This window comes from Numenius arquata, chromosome Z (assembly GCF_964106895.1).
Source record: "Numenius arquata chromosome Z, bNumArq3.hap1.1, whole genome shotgun sequence".
NCBI lineage: Eukaryota > Metazoa > Chordata > Aves > Charadriiformes > Scolopacidae > Numenius > Numenius arquata.
In genome coordinates this window covers 74,218,886-74,234,449 of record NC_133616.1, presented here as the reverse complement: position 1 = coordinate 74,234,449, position 15,564 = coordinate 74,218,886, and the positions used below count along the sequence as shown (strand labels likewise).

Sequence of the window (15,564 nt, the reverse complement as noted above, 5' to 3'; positions counted from 1 at the left end):
ACACTATTCCCCTACAGTAATTACACGTCATAACAGTACATAATTTTTCCCCACCACAAAATATAGGACAGCAGATTAGATCAGCCTTGTTCTGTACTGGCAGATCTTGCGAGCTGAAAAATTACAGGAAAGTTTATAGCAAGACGATAGCAAGAAGTTAATGCAAATTTTAGGTTTCCCAATACCCACAAAATCTCAAGAGAAGAAAAGGGGACCATTTTAGATTCGGACATCAGAGTTCAGTAAGTGTTGAAACATTGGTAGGGGATCAGAAGTTGGTCCAGATGGCTGAGGGCAGAGGTCAGCCAACTGCGCCTGAAACCCTGCAACTTAAACACAGTAAGTGGGTCTTTGGGATGGGCCTGTGTTTCTCAAAGGATTTTAGAGAAAAGTCTTTCCTTCATTTTGGCAATTAAGAAAAACCAAAATCCAAACAAAAAAACCCCACAAGTGCAGGGTAAAGAAAAGCAGCAATGTAGCTTATTCCCTCGCACGTTACACTGAATACTGCATTTGTTATTACTGACAATAGCAACAGCACCTTACCGGCCATGTGTGTATTGCAGGTTGGGTTAAATCCCTTGGAGCTGGTGGCTGTAACAGCTGCTTCCACTCAGGGTCACTGCAAAGAAGCGAGTTGCGATGTGTAATAAAAGAACCAAACCAATGATTACCTCCTCCCCAAATGCTGGCGTGCACTGTCGGAGGTGCCCTTTCCATGCCATACACCCAGAAGCGTGTGCTGCCTTTAGGCACTGCTGGCACTGTGGGCAGGGTGGACTGGGAGGACTGGTGTGCCCATAGCCCCATGGCCACGCGACCTCAATTCCTTTCTGTGTAGGAAGGCACATCCCACAGTCGGATGGGTTTCACTGTCAGATCAGGACATCAGGACGCCAGGACACCGGTGTCCGAGAGGCCAAGAGCTTTGAGGAGGGAAGCAGCAAGAGTGCACCGGGCACAGGGTTAGAGCAGGCAGTGACATGTGCATGCAGACATCTCAGGGAGACACCGCACAATGTATGTTCTTCTGGGCTCTGCGCGGACTGGAAGAGGCTTGGGCACGTGACATGGGAGCCTAGGGTTTGAAGACCACTTGTCTTCTGTGTCTGTAATTATCTGTTACTCATCAGGTTAGGACTTGCTCTTTTTCTGGCTTGATTGTTACATATATGAATTGAGCTGAGTACTAGTGACCCAGTCATTTTTAGGGATTCTCATTGTCACTGAAAAGCAAATAAAGATAGCCTGGCCTGTTGTATGAGGCCTCAGATCTGGTCTCAGGCCTCAGAGACTACATCTGTGTTGCGTTCAAAAGGGTGACTGCAGGACCGGCAGCACCAAGGCTGAAAACCGGTGCCCCCTGTTTTAAATCAGATAGGTTGCCAGCACCGACATGCGTGACATTGCATTAAAATGGACACAGGTCAGGCTGGGTTAGTGCTGACTTGGGTATTTCTGTGCAAATCAGCAGATGCTGGGTGACTGGGACCATTTTCAAAGCAACTTCATTGGGTCCCTCTGCAGAAGGAGTTTGTTCCCTGGCTGGAGATTTGGATGAACATCTGTGACTATCTAGGGAGGAGACATCCCAGACGGTGATGTGGGGCAAAAGGCAGTTTTCAAAGTATCCAGTGATCAAATCATGTTGCATTAACGTGTAAAACTGTCAGCCTCCAGCAGAGCACTTGGAAGAAAGAGAGAGAGAGAAGAGGCATACAGAGAAAAGGTGCAGCATAGTCCTTCACTGCAAGCAGTGAAAAGCAAGTTTCCCCTCATCATGGTGGGGAGAGGCCAAGCAATTCATTAACTGGAAGACAGATATCTGAACTATTCAGCAAACTCTCAAAAATTCTGAATTTCTTTGTATTTATGTATTTATAAAAAACACTGTATTTATTAAAAGTCACTCTGCAAACAATTCACAAAGGGAAGAAGTGGTAGCTAGACGAATAAATGCTTCAGCACACCTTATCTTTGTTCACTGAACTGCACGAACTGGCTTTTGTGGAGGTGTTTGCAGTGCAGAGAGCTAAGTTGCTGCACAAAGCTTTGTGGGAAAGAAGCTTTGCCTGCAACCCGTGAAAGCCAGGTACTGCTTCTCGTTATTAATTGTGTAGGCTGCTGGGACCTCATCTCGGCAGAGGCCTTGGGGCATGGCCGCAAATAACAACAGCTGTAAATGACAAAATGACAATTAGCTGTAAACTGTATGCATCTCAGCTTTGTTAGATAAAACCCCTCGCAACCAACAAGCAGCAAGCTCGTTACTGCTGGGAGTAAAAATTAAAGGAGCATTTCACTTTTGCAAGGTAAGCCTGGAAAATGCTTGCAGTCAAACAAAATTTCGTGTCACCAGTATTTCATTTCCACTGGTTTCACTCTATACAGAAACATCGTTCCATGATGAACGTAAATGATTGCCAGCTTGGCATATATATTGTTTGTTAGCTGTATGGCATGTGTAGCTGGAGAACAAAATAACTCCACCTTGTGCATGTATATACTCTCTACTCCCATTTATAATGTTAATTTACATCCTTTCAGTTTAAAGCAGCATAGCTCACTGTGGTCCTTCATAAAAATTTATGAAGCAGAGGAAATGGGGGTTTAAGAGTACTTTGGTAATCCTAAAAATGCAAAGGCATTATTAGCATTTAACAGTTATCCCTGTCAGTGTCATTTCTAAATGCTGTGATTGGCAAGTAAAGGGCAAAGATTAATTTTTGGATTTGCATGGGATGGTGCAGTTTCAAACTCCTCACCCAGCCCAGACTGGATTCCAGTGATGTAGAGATCTTTGGTCAAGTCCGTCCATGAAGAGAATTTTACCCTAAAAGACCAAGTTGCATGTCTATGGAGGAGATTAATTGGATGTGATTGGACTTAAACAAAACAAAAGAAGTATTTGCGAGTTCAGCCATAAGTCAGGATTTCTCTGTTCCCTGATAGGATTATTGTTGTTTCATTGTTGTCTTGTTGCTTTGCTTTGTTGTTGTTGCTAGCTCCAGAATTCCTGGAAGATCTTTAACACTTGTTCAGTGAGTGCTTCTGCTTTTATTCCTATTCAGAGGAGCACTTGTCTAGGGATCTTCACTCCCAATCAGCCACTGCATGTCCCTGAAGTGACATTGCCATTGTCACGCCATGCCACACCATTGGGATTCACACGCAGGCATAGCTCTGGCCAACTTTACTCCACTTGTTCCTCAGAGAAAGCACCACTGAACTATTTACGTTCATTGCAGAAATGCCTGTTAAGAAGTGGTTGAAACAGAGAGGTTCAGCAAATAAAGGAAATTCCAGAGATCTCTAAGTACCTTTTGCTGTGATATGTTGTGACTGCACATTCTCTCTCCTCAAACCATGCTTTTTGCTGCAAAGCTCACATCCGCTCTGCTGATAACATGATGAAAAGTATCTGGAGTCATGTTCCCAGGGCATCATCGTCAATTAGATTCCCCCCAGCCTGATTATTCATCCTTTTCTCTCCTGCTCATGCAGATGTTACCCCCACATCAGCCTTTCCACAGTGGTAAGACTGATTGCAAATGCTCCTTACATAAATATTTGTGCTGGAAAAACAGGCAGTACAAATGACTTGACATTTTTGAAAAAAGATGATGTCACATAGACTGCTGTGCCAGAATGGGGCAAAATGGAGGCAGTCAGGAGATCGCCTCAAGTCTGATGCTCCTTTAAAGCTTCCTTGAAAATGAGCTCTGATTTTCAGCCTTTCATTTTAGGTAGAGACCTTGTGGATAATAAAGTATTTCTGAGGGATTAATAATGCCAGTACCCACCAGTCGTATTTCCCTGCAGCAATGCCTCTACCTTTGCCCGAATCCCCTGGGCTGGCGCTGCTGCTGTTGAAATGAAATGCTCCCTGTCTCCCAAGGTATAAATGTTGCTCCCACTGTGGATATTGACTTTTCTGGGGGTCTCTTTACAGGACAAGGCTCTGCCTTTTCAGTGTGCTGCAGCCGTTCTCAAACACTGACAACCTCCTCGGCAAAGAAGGGCACTTTCAGCCCCCGATGCCAACCTCTCCTGCTCCAGCAAATACATCTGTTAAGAAAAGAAATGCTATCAGCAGGGCAACAGGTGGTATATTGCAGCCAATCGCAAAAGGTTATAATAAGACAGAGAGAGCGTGTGTGAGAGAGAGAGGAGAAAAAATGAAAAAGAGACGGACTAACCTGAAGGAAAATCCAGCAGCAAGCATTTTTCCCACTACTGTGCTTACGCAGTGGTGAAATAAAGGCCTGGTGACTTTGCGGCGCTGGTGTAGGGTACTGCCTTGGAAATGCGTTCGCCCATTGTACTCCCCTCTGTTTGCTTAGAAGGAATTCAGAAGGGATTTGCTTTCTCTTGTTTCACGAGCCCCACGCTTTCACACTGACCGAAGTGGATACGCACCAGCTGGCCACGTCCATCACCGCCGCCGGGTGGGAGAATTCCTGATTATACTTAGATCCTGCAGACCCTGCTCCCTCATTAGCGGAGAAGCTCTGCTCGTGCAACCGCCGTCCGAAATGCAGCCGGCCGGGAGCTCAGCACGCCTCGCCTGAAGGAGCTGGATGCCTCCTGGATCAAACATGAATGACCGGCTGAAGGTCCCCCTGGTGCACGTCCTCACCCTGGCAGCCCTCAGCTTGGCCGAGACGCTCCCCAAAGGTTTGCTCGGAGGGGCTTTTGCCCTGCTCTGCTGAAGGGGGTTTTGCAATGGAGAAGGCATCTCTGGTAACAGCGGGGTGGGTGGTGCGGTAGTGTTTCCGGAAAGGACAAAAATGTGCTGCTTTCCGTGGTCACTTCACTGCTTTTAACAGTGAAAATAATCTCATATTTGTGCCTGGGATTGAAGATTCTTTGTCTAGGAAGAACATGTAGTCCTGTTGTAATAGGACCTTTAGGTTCAGCCTGGGTGGGATGGACATTTCTCATGTCAAAGGCAGCATGCAGATTTTAATGGTTGGTAGCACCCGTTGCCGCAAAGCCCAAGATTTGTGGTGTTCTGCATGCCTATGTACCCCTTTTAAATATATAAAGTTCAAAGAAGTAGTAAATAGCTTTAATGTTGTTACAGGGTGTATGTACATAAATACAAATATGAATGGTTTGCACAGCATATAATATAAAAGTTATTATGCGTTCTTCCTCTCTTGTGTGCACACACGCACACATACATTTAGCCAACACAAGAACTGAAAAAAGTCTGTTTAGAAAAGTGTTTGAGGTACGAAGTGCAACAGCGGTTCTTCTGGACGTACCATCTGGTAACTCTGTGAACAGAAGATTTTGCTGCATGGTGATTGTCAGGAGCCATTCAGAGCATACCAGAAACTTTGCAGCTTCAGGAAAACAAAAAGAAAAAGACTCAAGGAGGATGAAAGTATTCACCTGTTAGGCCAACACTGCTGCTCTCACAGGGCTGTGCTCTTACAATTGTTAGCCAGGTTGCCCTCAAAATGGAAAGGAAAAAAAAGGTCTCTTCTTTATAAAAAACTTTTGAAATAAAAATGTTAATTCTTTTCCTAAGGCACTAAAGTAAGTTGGTAAAACCCAGTCTTTTTGAAAGCTGTGGTAAGATGAGATTGGAAAGACAACAAAAACAAACGGACTTGATCTCTTTTTCCTGGTGGTGCGGTGCAATGAAGAGATACACATCCCTTCCTAAAACCTCGCGGGTGGCTGAATTACCTTGTTTGCCGAAAGAGGCTGAAACACAACTATATCCCAGCAATGCCCTGTAGAGGTTTTGCAGCATCATCTGGAAACACAATTTAGCTTTTTTTGACCACAGGACCTGCAGTATCTCCAAGTGTCTGCAATGCTGCAGGGGAGACGGGCTCTTTTTGCTGCTTGGTTTTGTTTGCCTGGCTTTTCTTGTTTTGAAAGACCGAATCCAAAACCAAAGCCAAGCAGTCTGGGAGCTTCTGGTGGTCTGGGGATAGAAGGGGATTTGGCTTTCTCAGGGGCCCCCTGACCAGCCTTGGGTCATTTTGCTATCTCAGGAAACTACAGCTGACACCCAGAAAAATGGCACCTGTGTAGCTTTACAGATATGTAAGTTAATTGATTTTCAGTGTTATTTAAAGCCACAGGGTTACCTAAAAAATGTCAGTGAGCCCCAATGGATGCGCATGGGAAGGTCTGGGGCCATTTCTATATGCTGATAGATATGTCTGTATGTTGTACACGTCCGTACGTTTTAACGTACGTGTTAAAACCTAGTAATGAAGGCATCACAAGTTTTGATTGCTCTCCTGAGAAAACACGGACCGACACCGACACCTGAGCTTTTCGGGCAGCTTTTAGAAGCAGGCACCACCTCAGCCATTTTGGGGCTCTCTTGCCGCCTCACAAGAAAATGGCGGTGCCCTCGCTGTCCCCTGTCAGAGGACACACGGCGCGTCCTCTGGCCTCCTGCCCTCAGCCCTCTTGCCCCGCTGCAGGAGCACGACCTTCACCTCCCCGCTGGCCCAGCACTCAGTTCTAGTATCAGAAAGGTAAAAAAGAGCATATGAGAAAATAACACATTGCTGTTGTTGTCATGGTTGCTCTTTGAAGATGCTTTGGGGAGGCAGCTGTAAAAAACAAAACTTCCCTTTCATCTTTTACTATAGGTACAGTGTTGTTGGTTTGGACAGTATTTTCTGTGAGTATGGTACTTGATTCTGCCCGAAGAGATGGCTTTCAGGAGACGCCAGATCAGACCCCCTGTAGGCAATATTCCTAAGAATAATTCTGTCATACATTGAACTAAAGAGATACCCTGACTGTTGTTAGTGAATTTAATTAATATATAAAACTAACAACCCTTGTTAGCCCAAAGAATAAAATACTGTTGTTACGCATAGTGGCTCTTGATACAAATCTAACTTTATTCTTTGTGAGAATGGCGGTGCTTACTGTGACCACACAGTTATAAAACTGATTGCTTTGAATTTTGGTTACTATAAAAATTTACATTTCTCAGGGTTAAAAAAGCATCCTTCCAGACATCAAGGCATGCGGACAACAGCAATAAAAACATACTATATAAAATTAGATTGTAAAACTCCTTTTCAGCCAGGCTTAATGCCATCAAAACCCAATAAACTCTGTCACGAAATAGCAACATCCCCTTTGAAGTAGACAGGATAGCCATCGGTGGAGGTTATTCTCCTCAGACAACCTTCAGTAGCAGGGAAATTTAGGCTTTATGAAAATCTTCCATTCAATTTCACTGGTGTGGGATTCATCTGGGGTGTAATATGGATGATTACTTCTATCTAGGGTGACCCAAACCGACCCAATATGTTGAAGCCTGGTACAATTTGAAGCAGTGATCTTAAACAATGAATCTGACACAGATGTGTTCTAACTAGTTTAGTTAATATAATCTTTAGTGCTACCTTAGCAGTAGTTTTAAGATCTTTTAATGTAAGTATAGTCACTACCAATTATGCAATTTAAAGCAATATAATCCAGAAATATTATTGAGGCAGCTTTGTTGTAATGACATTTCAAAAGCGCTAGGACTTTTACATAAACCTGATAGTGGAAGCCGATCCTTTCATCCTCCAGCCTCATTCCAGCTGAACTCCAATGACATTCTAATTTTTACTCCTATGTAAATTGAAAAAGCATTAAGGTAAAGGCTTTCTATTATTCTCAGTCACTGACACCGGAGTGTCTGGTATTCCCCCCCCTGCTTCCTATATTTTTCGGAGGGAGAGGTAAAATTGCTGTAGTTTATTTTTTGCTTGAATTTAAACCTTACTGTACTGAGGTGGGCCAGCAGGTACAGTGTGGACAGGATTTTCCAGTGAAAAGACTCACGGCCTGCCAGATACTGCTGCAGTCAGCGAGGAACAGGAAGATTACTGCATCCGCTGTATGTTTGGTGGTGTTTCAGGAACATGGTATGAAACTAGTTCATCTCAGCACAGCTGTCAATGATACCCAGTCCAACCAATATTGCATGTGTGTTCCTCACAGCCATAGATTAAAAGTCATCCAAGTGCCTTTGGAGGCAATGGCTGCAATGCATACCATGCACGGGGAAAACGATTCACTAGGCATATCCTTTGATCCCTCCCAGACATGCTTCAAGTCTTTTACCAGGGCGACGGGAAATGTTTCTAAACATACATTCAAATAATGTGTGAAGACAAGTCTGTGATAATAAGCATCAGACACAGCTATTAGACTTCCAATCCTGGCAGTACTTGGTTAGAAAAGGTGAGAAAAAGAGTGTGTTTGCTAGTCATGCCACAAATTTCTGTTTAATGTCTTTATTGATGATCTTGACAAGAACATAGGGTGTATCATCAGCAAGTTCGCAGATGACACCAAGCTAAGCAGGAGTGTTGATTCCCTGGAGGATAGGCAAGCTCTACAGAGAGACCTAGATAGATTGGATCATTGGGCCAACATCAATGGCATGAGTTTCAACAAGGGCAAGTGCCAGGTTCTGCACTTGGGCCACAATAACCCCAAGCAGCGCTACAGGCTTGGGGAAGTGTGGCTGGAAAGCTGCCTGGAAGAAAGAGACCTGGGGGTTCTAATTGACAAGCGGCTGAATATGAGCCGGCAGTGTGCCCAGGTGGCCAAGAAAGCCAACGGCATCCTGGCTTGTATTAGAAATAGCGTGACCAGCAGAAGTAGGGAGGTGATTGTGCCCCTGTACTCAGCACTGGTGAGGCCACACCTCGAGTATTGTGTCCAGTTTTGGGCACCTCAATACAAGAGAGATATCGAGGTGCTGGAGCGAGTGCAGAGGAGGGCAACGAAGATGGTGAAGGGCCTGGAAGACAAATCATATGAAGAGCAGTTGAAGGAGCTGGGACTGTTTAGTATTAGGAAGAGGAGGCTGAGGGGAGACCTCATCACTCTCTACAACTACTTGAAAGGACACTGTAGAGAGGTTGGTGCTGGTCTCTTCGCACAGGTAATTAATGACAGAACAAGAGGGAATGGCTTCAAGCTCCAGCAGGGTAGGTTTAGACTGAACATTAGGAAAGAATTTTTCACAGAAAGAGTGGTCGGGCATTGGAATAGGCTGCCCAGGGAGGTGGTTGAGTCACCATCCCTGGATGTGTTTAAGAGACGTTTAGATGTGGTGTTGGGGGATATGATATAGGGAAGAACTTTGTAGTGTAGGGTAGGTGGTTGGACTCAATGATCCCAAGGGTCTCTTCCAACCTGGATGATTCTATGATTCTATGAAATCTGGAAGACCTGAAGGGCCTTTACAAGCCTGGCTTTGAAAAATATAGTGGTATATAACAGTGATTTTTTAAAAAAAGATAAATAGTTGAGTGGAACAAACCCCATATTAATGAGAAAGAATCCCAAATCTCATGCATTGTATGTTAATAAGGAAGCACTGTGCCCACCCCAGGAGCAGGTCAGCTTGGCTTCAATTTGTGTGCTGTTCCTTGCACTTCCTCTGTGCTGAGGAAAAAGCCGTGGAGTCACCCTGCAGGGACATGGTTGCCTCTGCCACAGGGGTCTGCCAGGCTTTGCACCTCTCTCCAGGAGGCACCGGGAGATTTTCTTATTTTCCTTTCCTTCGTGCAGCTCCCTTGATCAGCACTCCTCTGGAAACTGTGGATGCGCTGGTAGAGGACGAGGCCAAGTTCGTCTGTGTAGTGGAGTCGTATCCTGAGCCGGAGATTACATGGACGCGCAACAGCATTCCCATCAGGTAGGGAGCAGCCCCAGCCCTCTCCAGCATCTCCTGCCAAAACCCTCAGTGCTTTCCTTCATGATAAAGGCAATATCTGGAAACATCAAAATGGGTCTGTGGCAGGGAAGAAGGTGGGTGGCTGTAATTATATAGGAATCTGTGATCCTCAGGGACTGATGGAAGCACCTGGGGGGTGCTCTTGCAGCTTCACGCACTTGAGCTTGGAGACAGTAGGTTTCTGCTGCAAGCAACACAAGGAGTTTTCTCTCCAGCTTCAGATTTCCAGAGAAACAACGCAATCTGCTCTGTTTCTCAGTTTACACATATACAATGCTATATAATATTTAAAAAGAGCATTGCCAGACTTTTTGCCTGAGTGTCTGCAATGTAGATGGAAACTTTGCATGGAAGGGGTCGTATCATGCTATTCTTGTTTGCTTCTAGTTCGGGATCTGGCCATAGGAAACTGGCTTCTCGTTGTCATGCACTGTCAAACGTTAATCACCAGATATCAGGGCACTGCTGAAGAAAGCAGCCTTGGAAACATGTTATGGAAATTGCTACCACTGCTTTAGCTCTGTTGCTGTAGACAGGCTCTTGCAAAGAAAACCGTGCCTGTTCTTCCAACTCTGAAATCACATTATGTCTGCCACACGGCTTCACATCTTTTTCTCATTCTAGATAACTGTTAGTGAGGCCCTCTGTAAGGGAAAATTACAGAACAGTCTCTGTGTAACACCGTTAAGGCCCATTCTCCACAAGAGATATCCATGTTAGGCAGATGTTCACCTGAAGCACTGTTCCTGCTATTGGGATCAGGCATCCAAAGAGCTCTTGAACCATTGGCTCGGGAGACTCCAAATAAATCATCAGCAGCAAGAGGTCTTACTGATAGGAAGACCATTTTAGAACAGGAGAACAGCAGAATGCTACATGTATGCATCCTGACTTTCAGAAATCTTTTCTTTGTTGCCTGTAAGAGAACCTCAGCAAAACCCCAGTCCTAACCCTCCAACCCTGGCCTTGTTGCAGGATGGAGGTATGAATATCTATGGATGTTATTTCCAAATCAGGTCACCTTTCTTCTAATTCCTTTCCCATCAGTGACACCATGCCTGAAAATCAAAGCTGGGAGAGGAAGCCATTCATGCAGGACCATGGAGACCACACGCCTTTCTCTCCCCATGGTCTTTAAAATTTCACTCTGTGTTCTAAGACTGTATGAAAAACAGATTGTTTCTCATCCCGTTTCCCACTTCCTGAAGCCCAACACACCTTTCTAAAAGCCATCCCACTCTCTCTGAGACACAATGCCTTTTTCATAACATTGACCAAAAAGGAAAATATTGATCAAAAAAGCTCTGCTGGTGAGGCCGGAGAGCTCAGGTGCTTTGTTCCTTTACTGGGGCTTCTGAAGCAATGCGAACAGCAGCATCTATTTCACTTTCCCAAAGCTGTGTTGGCATTGATAGTCAGTGCTGCTAGATACAAAAGCTCAGACCAAAGACAGGGAAATAGATAAACTGAAAATATTTCTGTTACTTTCCAAAAACATGGATGCAAGTATTTCCACAAAGGAAAAGGATCAGATCAGTGGACTTTTTTTTTCTGAAAAAAACAGACAAATATATTTATGTTCCTCTGTGTGTGCATAAACTTCAAAGGGGCTAGTTATTGCAAGCAATAAATATCAATTATTTTATTTACAAAATTTTCTTCCCTTGCCAAGGTCTCAGCATCCTGAACAGAAGACTAAGCTAACCTTCAAAACAAAACAGTATGTAAACATTCAGCTTCAACAGGAATAGTGCCAGGACAGATGCTCTTGTCAGCACAAGTCTTCTGGAAGTGCCTTTCCTTTTGGCGTCAAAACTTGTGCAAGTAGGTTGGCAGGTTCCCTGTGCCGTGTGAAATGATTACTTGCCCCCTCTCCCAGGACAGGGCTGCTCAGGCTGAGCCTTCCTCAGGGAAAGAGGGGAACAGAGCCTGCACATCTTTTACACCACAGATGAGTACATTATACTTTTTCTCCCCGGAGTGAAAAAGAGGAGGGAGATACAAGACCAAAAGGCGAAAGGCTGTTGAAAGGAAATATGTGCCTGTAACACCGTATAACACCATGTAACGCATTCAGGTTACGCAGTGACTGTTGTATGGTTTTTAACAGTAAAAGAAAAACCAGGACATATTTAGGCATCAGACGTTTGTAATAGCTTGGGAAACAATCCTCAGGTCAGACCCCTTTCGCCATTGTTCATCAGAATCAGAGGCCAATTGCATTAAAGTGATTCCAAAAACTGTGAACAAAGGTTTGAAAATCAAACACGGAGGAATTTATGAAATGTTATGCAAATCTTGTTCCACTGAAGTTTTACTATACCTTTCCATAGGTATGTTTCCTAGGTTTCCATTGCAGTTTTGCAATGAAAATCAGAGATCAGCCCTCTGCTTTCTCACCACCTTTCTTTCTGTCCCTCCCTTGCTCTCACACACGTACACATACCCACATGCATGCACACCCCATGCTCACATATAGAACTAGTCTTTGCTCCGCAGACTTTGTTACAATATCCCATGCGCTTGTTGCTCCAACTTTAGGGCTTTTCTTGACTTCCCTAAAGTCTCCAGGTTAAAACCTGCTGTCATTAAACTACAGCTATCCTTGCATCCTTTATCCTTTAGATAGCTTTTTTTCTTCAGCACATTTCTTTGCTTGTTTGTTGGGTTGTTCCATCTCCACCCCCACCCCCAAAATAGCACTTCTGTAGTTCCAGAAAAACAGAAAAAAATGCTCCTGGCTGTGGACACAAAAATACTTGTTTTTTGGTTTGCGTCTTTTCTACAACAGTAAAAAACTTTCCATAAAATTATCTGTTTAGTAAAAAACGATATTTTTTTGTTAAATTGAAGAAGTTTTCTTTAAAAAACTTCAGCCAGTTCCAGTTCCTATATAGGTAGTCCTTCCCTTGCACTGAGTGTCTATACCTAAAACAGGACCCAGCTGGATAAGATGACTTGTACTCATGCCTGTCCTTGGCCAGGCAGAAACATGTGATACCTACTTAGTTTACCAATACCTGACTGAAGGAAGAATTGCCACCATGCTGGTGTCAGTTAGGAATTGCATGGTCTAGAGAGGACCAAACTGAATCTTAAGGCCCAACTCAACATTTTCAGTGCCTTCCCTTCTCTTTGCACGTTGAAAATAAATAGTAAAACATACTGCTATTTGTAGTGCCGGCAACTGTTCTGCAGATACAAATGCAATTCCCCCTCTCTGTCCCTGGCTGTTCCCCCACCCCTGACAATCTGCACTGTGCCCTACAGGCTGTTTGACACCCGCTACAGCATTCAGAGGAATGGGCAGCTCCTGACTATTTTGAGTGTGGAGGACAGTGATGACGGGGTGTACTGCTGCACGGCAGATAACGGGGTTGGAGCGGCTGCGCAGAGCTGTGGGGCTCTCCAAGTGAAAATGCGTAAGTGGGAACATAATTTCTTCCTGACACCAAATGAGTGTGTAATTGAGAGCCTGAGCAGAGCCCCAGGTATGCCCCCCGGGGGTCTGTGTTCAGGGCAGACCCTGGTTCCTGTGGCGCTGGGTGCAGTCTCTTGAGGCAGAGACATGGCACTTTGGATCATATCTTACCTAAAAGCAGCTGTGATTATTCACTTTGAATAACACACACTTGTGTGTTTTCACAACAGAGGATAAAAAATGATGCTTTGAAGAACACACTTTGTACAAAACTTCATAAAAGCAGTACAATTTGATAGATTAGACCTCCATAGCAATACTGCATAAATCCCTTGTGAATTTTAAACATAAGATTCCACTAATCTGATTTATGCTTGAGGATGGCAAAAGCCAGTAAATGCTGTTCAGATGTTCTTAATAGCAATCTTGAAAGGTCTGGAGCACTGCAGTGTAAATCTCATCATTCCACGTGGAAGGCAGGTTCTTGCAAAGGGCTATATATGTGCTGAGCTCGGTGAAGCTGAACTCAGATGGCTGCAGTTATTTACACAAACACTTCAAAGGGCAGCTGAGATACATCCTGGCTAAAGCATCTGTTTGTAGGAAAGGATTTGTTTGTGCTAATGAGCATGACCCTCCAGGTCTGGTAATTCTGGGGCTCTCCAGCACCCCATTTGCCTGCAGGTGGGGACCAGAAGGTGATGCTCTCTGAAGGTTGTTTTTCTGCTGGTTCCGTATCATGCAAGGGAGGCAAAACTTCAGATCTCCCAAAACACTGGGATGAAGACCTTTTTTACTTACAGCTCAGAGTAAGCTAAGCCATGTTTTTCCTTCAGTAAAATGAATTAAAATTTGTCCCATATTAACTTTAAGGGAGTTTGACTGTTTTTTTCTTAAAGGATCTTTTCCCCTTTTTACTAACACAGTTATAAATCCTTCAATTAGGGACATTAACAGAGTTTACATGCCCTTCTTGTTGAGCTAGAGACAAGTCTGGGTTAAAACTATTTCAAAACTCACTCACTCCAGATCGAGCTTTCACACAAGAAACTGTTTATTCAGTGAAGAATGTCAAAACCTGGAATGCAAACGTTCTTCAATATTGGAAATACTCTTATCTGGGTTTGGATTTTAGCCCAGGCCCTAATTCGAATGACTGTCAAACTCCACTCCTGAAAATAAACAACCATGCAAGTTAGCTGCTTTTGTATCCATAAACTGAAACTCCGAATGCTGTACACAAGAATGTTTTTTCTTTCCAAGGCAGCTCACAACCTGCTAAGACCACTCTGTCTTTCAGCAATGTACAGAAAAAGCAGCAGAGGTTTTGTTGTAATTTCTGAACTTGTCCTGTTCTGGTACTCTTAGCCTCAGTCCAACTTCAATTTTTGACTCTTAACATTTTAGGACCCAAAATAACCCGACCGCCTATAAATGTGGAAATAATAGAAGGGTTAAAGGCTGTTCTTCCATGCACTACAATGGGGAATCCAAAACCTTCTGTTTCATGGATCAAAGGAGAAACAGTTGTAAAGGTGAGTAGAGAATGAAATTTAAATAATGCTAAGTATTCATTAAAGGTACTGTCTTAAAATATTGGCATCAATTACAACATTTGCAAATTCCAGTTTCTAGGAAGTAAACATTTGGAAAATCCAGGGGTCATCTCATAAATGTCTACATCTGCAATAACTCTGCTTATAAACCAAACATTCTCTGTGTATCTATATTTTATATTATATATATTTATTACTACTAAGCATGACCAGATGCTGCTGAATGCACAGTGAGTGTTCTCATAAATAAGAGCTACTGAGCTGCTCAGCTAAGATTCAGGGCTCTTTTGCAGCTATAATTCACTGATCTGAAAAAGGAGGGATGGGTGAGCATGTCATGACAATGCTGAGCAGAAAGAGCTGGCCCCAAATCCTTCAGCTGTAGAACACCACAGATAATTTTCATGCATGTAAGCTCAATCTTTGCAAATGGGTATTTGCTGCTGCTTGTGTGCAGCCTGCATGTAGAGCCCTCACCTCAATCCCTCCTTCCTCTGGCAGGAGAACGCTCGCATTGCTGTGCTGGATTCGGGGAATTTAAGGATCCACAATGTTCAGAGAGAAGACGCAGGACAATATCGATGTGTAGCCAAGAACAGCCTGGGTACAGCCTATTCAAAACCTGCAACGGTGGTAGTGGAAGGTGAGTAACCCTTGCACTGGGCTCCAGCTCCACGTACCAGCTCCTCGTGCATACCTGGTTAACTTGAATTTACCTGAAGTATTATATTAATGTCGACAAAAACATCCTAGGGGGTGCCCAAAAGGCAGAAGAAGGGAAAGGAAAGCAGAGTGAGAAACTGAGAAAGTTTGTCCACGCTTGCTGCCATTGATGGCTGACGGTGGAGGGTGAT

General features: G+C 44.0%; 1 protein-coding gene across 3 annotated transcripts in view; it reads left to right on the top strand.

Annotated features, from left to right (window-relative positions):
- The first annotated feature begins 4,580 nt into the window (after nt 1–4,580).
- Nucleotides 4,581–15,564, top strand: part of MUSK (muscle associated receptor tyrosine kinase) — a 54,468-nt gene continuing 43,484 nt past the window's right edge. For 2 of the 3 annotated variants that reach the window (XM_074166351.1, XM_074166349.1), the window contains exons 1-5: nt 4,581–4,677; nt 9,568–9,694; nt 13,004–13,155; nt 14,562–14,689; nt 15,212–15,353. In XM_074166351.1, coding sequence (XP_074022452.1) covers nt 4,581–4,677; nt 9,568–9,694; nt 13,004–13,155; nt 14,562–14,689; nt 15,212–15,353 — 646 coding nt within the window. The remainder of the gene's footprint in view (nt 4,678–9,567; nt 9,695–13,003; nt 13,156–14,561; nt 14,690–15,211; nt 15,354–15,564) is intronic. The other variant, XM_074166350.1, reaches the window with a different exon arrangement.